This window comes from Nuphar pumila, chromosome 4 (assembly GCF_984573655.1).
Source record: "Nuphar pumila chromosome 4, dmNupPumi1.hap1.1, whole genome shotgun sequence".
In the NCBI taxonomy this organism is placed as follows: domain Eukaryota; kingdom Viridiplantae; phylum Streptophyta; class Magnoliopsida; order Nymphaeales; family Nymphaeaceae; genus Nuphar; species Nuphar pumila.
The window spans coordinates 24,009,576-24,018,770 of NC_143252.1; the positions used below are offsets into that span (position 1 = coordinate 24,009,576).

The window sequence follows — 9,195 nt, forward strand, 5'->3', positions numbered from 1 at the left end:
AGTTTGCAACCCTACCTACAATGTACCTAAACATGAACTGAAATAACATGTCAGAAATAGAAAAAAGAAAAAAAGAAAATGTAAAACTACATACGAGATGGTGTTTATATACTGTAGAATGTAACACAATCATTTCATCAATGGGATCATCGCCATTTTCATCAAAGTTCATCACCTTCTAGGCTTGATATTTTACTCTCTTTAGCTTAATACTTAACTTCAACATTCGTGTATGATTTGTATATCTAACACGAACCATAATTTCTACTAATAACTGTTTTATTTTAACCAAACATTAGGAAGAAAGCTAAGTACATCCAGACATTTACTTGATAATACATCTCACTCCCATGCTTTTGAGTTTCTATGCTGAACTTCTAGATAATGTAAGACCATTAATCTTAATATACACTGAATTTGAGTACTGCTTTACAATCTGTCCTACATCTAATGGTCAGGTTCACGATCTTGCATGAGTAAAACCAAGTTGGTTCATGTTGAAGAGTAGAGCTGTGTAAAACCTCAGTCTGGGTCCAGTTGGCTTCTATGAGCGACTTCAGGGATTTGATGAGACCATCTCTGAAGATGAATATGCCAAGGCAAGCTGGTGGAAGCCTGCATCATCCATCATGACCAACAACAAACTCTTCTAGTGATGCGTCACCATTGAGAAACTGAACTACCTGCCTCATGGTAGGCCTAGCCTCTGGTTTTTCCTGTGAGCAGAGCACACCAAGCTTCAACACCAACTCTGCCTCACTCCCAACAAATCTCATCCCAATCTTCTCATCTATAGCATGCACTATCCACCCACTTCTCCAGCACATAAGCATCCAGTCCACCAGAATAATACTTTCAGCCTGTTGCTGTAAATTAATAGGTCTTCTGCCACAGGCCACTTCGAGAAGCAATGCTCCGTAGGAGAAGACATCAGAGCTCGGTGCAGCCTTGCCGGTGCGTACAAGCTCCGGTGCCATATACCCCAGTGTGCCAACAACATGAGTGGTCTGGGGATTGGCTCCATGCTCATAGAGTCTTGCAAGCCCAAAATCACTAAGCATCCCATTCAATTCACTGTCCAACAAAACATTGCTCGCCTTTATGTCCCTGTGCACAACAACCTGCTCCCACTCTTCATGCAGATACAGAAGACCAGCAGCAATTCCCTTGAGAATCTTAAACCTTTCTTCCCAGCTGAGGTTTCTCTTCTGCTCATAGAAAAGAAAACTATCTAGGCTCCCGTTTGGCATGAAATCATAAACTAGAAGCAGGTCTTGTCCTCGCCTACACCACCCTTGCAATTGAACCAGGTTTCTATGCCTCAACCTTCCTAAACTCGATACTTCTGCTACAAACTCCCTCATCCCTTGCTTTGCACCATGAGACACTCTCTTGACTGCAACCTCCATGCCGTTTCTGGGCAGCACTCCTTTGTAGACACAACCAAAACCTCCCCTCCCTAATATCTCCTCCTTGAAGCCTTTGGTTGCTTTGTACAGTTCCTTGTAAGGCAAGATCTTCTGCACCAACCCAACCCCATGTGTCGCCCTACATGATGATGTCAACCAATCCAATGCACGAGTCCCTAAGTTAAACAATTATGGACTGCTCTCCACTCTAACTTTGATAAGTGTAAATGATCCATCAGAGGATGGATTTTGGTATTGGATTATACTTTTGTTATGAATGGTAGATGCATTTATTCATTTCTTTTTGTTGCTTTTGGAATGCAAATTTGCAGGACAGCAACCTTATTGCTGTCATGGGCATCCCTGGGGTGGTGGGAAAGAAGACAAGGAGCAACCATGTTACTGAAATCGAACATACACTGGGGATTGAAGCTGCAAGGCAGTCCATAATTGATGAAATACGGTTTATTATGAGAAATCATGGCATGACAATAGATGTACGTCATATGATGCTTCTTGCAGATGTTATGACGTTGAAGGTAAGGAATTTTCTGGAGCCTGTGACATCAGAGCCACTTTTAGACTATTTATAAGCTAAATTTCCTTTGCATCTGATTATGCAAGCAGGGTGAAGTGCTAGGGATCACAAGATTTGTATCAAAAAGATGAAAGATAGTGTCTTGATGTTGGCATCGTTTGAGCAAACAACTGATCACTTGTTTGATGCGTCTGTACATGGGAGGGTTGACCAAATTGAGGTGTTCAGTGAGTACATCATAATGGGCATCCCTATGCCAATTGGTACAGGACTTCTGGAAGTCAAGCAAAGGTTTGAGACTATCCTTTAATCTTGATTAGGAACACGTTCAAATTTTTAATTTCCTTAATCCTTATGTTGGTCTGTGGAACTGATCCTTAATTCTCACATTCTGCTCCTTTTTTCTTTGACAGATTTAACCACATTCCTGAGCTCAAGTATGGTTCTGACCCGCTTATTTTATGAGGCAAACGCTAGCTGGTTTTGAAAGGATCGTTTTTTCTTCCTGCATTATCTTCACGGTCAGCTGCCAATGGTAAAGAAGTGCAAGTAATGTGATTAGTTGACCTCTACCACTGCAGCTAGATGGTGCACAGGGCATACCTCCTATGCCCTATAATTTTTATATTTTGTACCTAACAAGAGATTCATAATTATCACATAATGATATTTATAGGAAGGCAAGTGAACATTGAAGTTTGCTCTCTTTTTTTAAGAACCTAATTGAATTGATGCCAATATCATGCACTCATCAATTCCCAGATATGTTTTTTTGTATTCCTAAGATGACTTTTAAGTGGATATTAAAATTTTTAAAGTTGCTGTTATCGATGTAAAATGATCTGCATAGTTTCATTTATCCAATTTTAGAAATAAGTTAGTGTCAAAAACTGCTAACATTGGTGTGAGTTGTTGATAGCCGTTTTAAAACTACTTTTGAACCTTTGAGATAATCAGACAAGGTAGGTTTTCTTGGGATCGTGGCCTGTTTTATATAGTGGTGAATCCTTTAAAATGTGATCATGGGTTTGAATTGGGGTTGAATCCATATCCGAAATAAGTGGTAATACTGGATCTGGTAAAAAAGTTCAAAGACAATCTTTTTACGTGTAAGAAGTTCTTGTATTTTGATAAAATATTGATCGGAATCCAATCCAAACTTGAAAATAGTCTGAGCAAACAAATCTAAATCTGATGAGGATGCACATCCTGATGTTAAGGATCCAAAACTAGAAATGACATGCTGGATTTGGTCTATCTGATTAAATTCAACTTTTGCATCCTTAGTTTGTGTTGCATATCCAGTTGACCTGATCAGCCATTTAGTCCGATTTGCTGCTCTCCTTCCATATTCCCTCTTAAATAAATGCATTTTTGAAGTTAGATCTGTTAAAGTACCAAAAATAAAAACTTTCTAGTTGATAAATTAGATCTGTTTATTTTCAAATATGATAGAGGTTGTCATATGTGGTTTACAAAATTACTTTTTGGTTGTAAATTGGGAAATTTAGTTTTATTACTCAAATAAAGTTTTGCAAAAGTGATTTCAAATCTATTATGTTGTCTTCTCTAAATTGTCCTTTTCAAATGTCTTTTTCTAAAACCCTCAAAAACAAATTATTAAAGTTGTAATTAGTTGCTTATTGAGCATATAGATCATTAAATGTTATTATTATTTTTCAGAGAATTTTTTTTGATAAAAATAGCAAGTATTTATAAGATATTTGTGGTGGGAATTGCCTATTCCCATAACCATGGTTGTCATTCATGGATCATCACCAATTTGGTGGCAATGTAACGACCCCAACTTATCCTTGTGAAAAGTGAATTTTTTTTAAACAATTGTGAAAGCCAAACCCAAAGATTCGGAGCCTCATGGACTTAATAATTACCAAACCACAAGAGATCATGCATTGAATCAACAAAGGAAATAACCAATTTTATTAACCAATAGAATGAATGTCATGAAAACATAAATAAATAGTTTGTAACATAGAGCCACACTGTCAAAAACATCAAAAACAGGTCATGCAAACTCGTAGGCTCCATGTGGCAGCCACCCCCATCACTGAGATCCTGGTCTTGAAAAACATTTTGAAATACAGGGTAAGAACCAAAGATTCCTTTTACGATTTTTTCTAAAAATTCAAATAGAAAGGAAAAAATATAGACCAAATTCATGCATAAATTCAGATGAATATAACAACAATCATTTCATAATCAATTTTATCATTCAAGCATTTAAAACAAGTATTATACAATAACAATTTTTATACAAGATAGAATAAGTATGAATGCATGAATACAGAACAATAAAGATGCATGATTCAATGCATATGCATAAATAACTTATTAAGTTATTATCAGAGTTTTCTTTTGCATGCATGTTCCTATTAAATGCACACAAGTTTAGTTTCACTTTTCATTAAACCCGCGGATACTCAAAACGAGCACAATAATTATGGAAGTCCAAGTTAGGTTTCCAGTTGTAGTTTAATACACAATTTGTATTTTATTACTGGTTCCACACTTATTCTCCGATCGATATCAGGAATCAACATCATCCATCGAAACACCATCATCAATATCTAATGTCGGGATATCGAGAAAATCAGCATCCACTGATGTCACTTTCTTACTATACCAATAACAACAGTTGTGTCAACAACACCACTCCCAAGCAAAGTAGTTGAAAACTCCCTAAAATTATGGTTGGGAGGTGAACCACCACATCAAGTTAAGGGGCACAATCGCACATAGAGTTTTAGTATCCTAATAGTTTCTCTAAAACTGTCATTCAGGATTTCCACATTGTGGAAGGGACATCTAGAAAGAAAATTAATTACACTATTTGTCTCGTTTAACTTTTTAACAAAGATTAAGTTCTTTACACAACGGTTTTGCAAATCAACATGCAAAACCCAACTCGGGACCTGACCCACTACCATTTTTTATAGTGCAATTAAATTAGAAATCCAATAATTTCATAATAAATTTTGGAGTAACACATGCTCCTGACCCACATGGCCTTTAGTGGTTCATGTCTGACCACAAAAGCATATTATGCAAAATTCTTAGTGAACATGCACACACAGTTGTTCAAAACATGTCTTCAGTGTGTATTCGATCACACACAATAAGAATGCACGTATAAAATAATTTGCATACACATGCGAACATATGCTTACAATATACATTATCATGATCTATTTTATGCATAAGCTCTCAAACATACACATTATCATATTCATGTATACTGTAATATCACGTATTTTCATACTTAGCCATTTTTAGTTTTTTCAAAAGTTTGGCTAAGTATAGAAGAAAAATTATTTGAACCTCATTATTAGACCGATGTTTTTGAGTTTAGGCTTAGCCCAGGTCTCATCGACAAGATCAAGACGAGCCAATCGAAGCGTGAGAACAAGTTTTATTTTCAACTTTTAAATTCAAGCAAAATTTGAGTTATTTTCAGGCAAAATTTAGAATTTGATATTCGTGTAATATGTCATTGGATGCGTCTCGGAATTCTGAGCGCAATGATATTTTACTTTCCTAAATTCGAGTTCCGGTTGGCCCCAAAATCAAAATTTTTCAAAAATTGGGCAGTTTATCGAAATGAATCCGGAGTTGGATCGGGTTGGATCTGATGCTTATGATCTGAATTAATATGAGTTTGGATCTGATTCAAGACCCACTTTAATCTAGGCTTGATCCAGATTTCGATCCAATTTTGTTTTGGATATGGGTTTGGATTTTTGGATCTGGATCTGGATCCAAATCTATATCCAAAAACATCTTAGCTTTGAATTCAGTTTAAAGCTTTAAAATAAAGTTAGTTAGGGTTAAAAATACTCCTAGAGTAGTTAAACTAACTTTGAAATTCAAAATTTATTTAATTAATTATTAAATAATCAATTATTAAATTAAAATTTATTAATTCCAAAAATTTGGTTTAGGGATGAGTAGGACTTCTTAAAAGAGTCCTCCTACTTACCTAAGAAGTATTAAAAGAGTGTTTTAAAAGAATTAGAAAGTTTAAAAAAAAAAAGTCAACATGAGAATTTTTAAAATTTTGGAAACTAGAGAGAGAGTTTCAAATTTAGGAAACTCTCCTTCTCCAGCCCTTTTAGAGAGGGCTGGAGAAGGGGGGGCGTCACCCCCTCTCCCTCACTTTATATAAAGAAAAAAAGAAAGGGAAAAGGAAAGAGAGAAAAGAGAAAAGAGAGGAGGGAAGAAAGGAAAAGAGAGAAGACAGAGGAGGAGGAGCTCAATTATCTAGCCGTCTGATATTTTCTACCATTAATTTTGGCTCTTTTTTTCGATTTCACGCAAAAGTACGGGTCTCCTTTTTTGGATTCAAGTGAGAAATCAAATGCCTGTTCGATTTTATGCAATATCTTGGATGGAGATCCATGAAAAAATGTTTATATGGCTGATTTCTCAAAAATGCATGGAGGATGATCCATGGATCTTCCTCCATGGCTGAATTGCTTGTTTTTCTTTTATATTTTTCATGAAAAAAAAAATTGTACCGAATTTTATTTGACGTAGAAATGGTTCTTTTAGAAACCGCTTTGATGGATATTGATTTCCATGGATAGATCTTGATATGGGTGGTTTAGATGCATGTGAATATATGTTGAAAATATGTTGTATGCATGTATTTTTCATAAAAAATGTGCATAGCGGTACTCTTATTGGGAAAATTGATTATGCATATATTCTTGAATGAGTATTCTTGAGTAAGCTTAGTGCTCATGTTATATTTCTGAACATGCATAGGTTGTAATTTGTTTTGTAAGCTTATGTGATCAAGATCATAGCTTAAACCTGCATATTTGGGTAGTGAATCTGTAAATGCCTCTGATGTTGTTTAATATATGTTTTTCATTTGTATAAACATGCACAGTTCATGCATAGTTTTACAGAAGTAGAAAAATGGGTCATTAATGGACCCTTGCATTTTTTTTTTGGACCTCACGGTCAGGTTGACCAGTCCAGCTAAGCATGGGTCGGCTGGCCAGGTCTGCCAGGTTCGGCTTGACTGAGTTCAGCTGGCCTGACAAGGCCTGCCCAGCCACAGGGCTCAGGTAAAAAAAACATATATATATATATATATATATATTTACGTTGGTGGGTTGTCCAGTCCTGACAGCACACACACATGCCCGGGCTGGGCCTGTGCATGAGCTGCCAGGCTTAACCGATGAATTCGGCTGGGCTGGCTCAGCTAACCTAGGGCTGTCAGGGACTGAACAGACCCAGTCTGACCCTTGGGCAGGACTGGGACATGCCTAGCAATCCACTGCCAGGCCCGACCAGGGTCCTGTCTGCCCAGACCAAACCCAACCGATCTTGGTCGGCTGGGCCTGTTTGGGACCCCAACCAACTAGGTGGGCTGAGTGTAAGCCCTTCAAATATATATATATATATTGTTTTTTTTTTACAGATATAAGTATATGTTTTTAAAACTGGATGTGTTTTAAATCAGTGATTTGAGTTGAACATGTATACAGATTTTTTTTGGACCTTGTTATGAGCATTATTTGGCCATTAGCCCCAGCCGACTGCATGTCGGCTGAACATTTATTATGGGCCCGATATGGCCTCACTTGGCAGGGTATTCGAAAATCTTGATAAGTTTCACACGAGGGTAAATTATATAATATACTTAGCATGTTATTTTCAATTGTCATTACACGTACAGACTTGTTATGTGATTGAATTCATGTAGTGCATGAATTATTACTTGGTCTATTGCTTGCTTGTACATTAGTGAATCATTACTTGGCCTATTGCGTGTTTGCATATTAGTGAATCATGCTTAATTGAAGTATGAATGCATAATAGCTCTTATGTGCACGTGCATTCATGTAATCGATATGTTTTGCATATAAGCAATCGCACAAAATAGATACTCTATGCTGAAATTAAAGTGTTAATACAAGGTTGTTTTCTTATGCATGAGCATACACAAAATTGATATGTTGTTGCCTGTAAACAATTGCATGAGTGTTCACATGGTTTAATTGAAAGGATTCGAGAATGAATTCATGCATTTGACATGAATATGCGAATTAAATGAGAGCATGCAATGAATATGAAGTGGTGAACCCATGTACATGCATATGCATATCATTGTTTTATGCACATCTTTACATGGCATATATGAATGTGCAATTGTGAAGAATTCAAAAGTAATGCATTGTGGGATCACCCTTTGCCATCATTTGTTGTCGCCGAAGCACCCCTTTGTTGTCGTCTGTTGCCACCGAAGCACTCCTTTTCATCGTCTATTGTCGTCAAAGCGTAGCCGGAGCACCATTGCCACCATCGGTTGTATCTACCTTCTAGGTGTTTCTCCTCCACTGTTGGATTAACAAAACTTGTGTCCTTTCGATGAGTTTTGTGTAAGGTTTCGTTATGTAAACAAATCGATTTGTAAATCTAAATGCTAAATCTTCCAATTGGTTATACTATTCATGCTAAATAACACCTATTTTCATACTGAAACAAATCGATTTGTACCTATCCACCTTCTGGGCGCCGAAAAACAGTTAGAACAATTTATTCTTATGAAGGCCAAACATTACAACGATATATACTTATGAGGGCTAAATTTCTAAAAGGATTTGTAAGTTTGAATTTAACAATGATTTATACATTTAATGCAGTAGCGACTTGTTCGATGCATCAATGATTTATACGTTTCAAGCAGTAGCGATTTATGATTTATGATTTATACATTTAAAGCAACCATGATTTATACATTTAATGCAGTAGCGATTTATGATTTACAACGATATGTACTTATGAATGGTTTGATTTCTACAACAATTTGTATGTTTGAAGCAACGATTTGTACGCTTGATGCAACAATGATTTATACGTTTGAAGTAGTAGACATGTGTATTTATGATTTATGAAGTTACCATGATTTGTACTTAAGTTTTCTAAATCGTACTACGATGTTTACTTATGAAGCCAAAATGCTACAACGATATGTACTTATGAAGGGTGTGATTTGTATAACGATTTGTACATTTGAAGCAGCAACGATTTATACATTTGATGCAGTAGCGATGTGTAATTATGAAGTTACCTCGATTTGTACTTAATTTTGCTAAATCGTACTACAATATTTACTTATGATGCCAAATATTGTGACTACTTGTAATGTTGGTGATTGTGTAACGAATGTGATAATTTGTAATAATATATACTTGGGGAGTCAGTTGTAACATA

The 9,195-nt window shown here is 36.1% G+C and overlaps 1 protein-coding gene across 1 annotated transcript; it reads right to left on the reverse strand.

Annotated features, from left to right (window-relative positions):
- Window positions 1–261: 261 nt before the first annotated feature.
- LOC149839665 (L-type lectin-domain containing receptor kinase IV.1-like) lies at window positions 262–1,770 on the reverse strand. Its single transcript, XM_090004910.1, has 2 exons — window positions 1,751–1,770; window positions 262–1,548 (listed from the first exon to the last, which is right to left on the reverse strand). The coding sequence occupies exons 1-2, from the start codon at window positions 1,768–1,770 to the stop codon at window positions 621–623; spliced, it is 948 nt and encodes a 315-aa protein (XP_089861036.1). The 3' UTR covers window positions 262–620.
- Window positions 1,771–9,195: the final 7,425 nt, after the last annotated feature.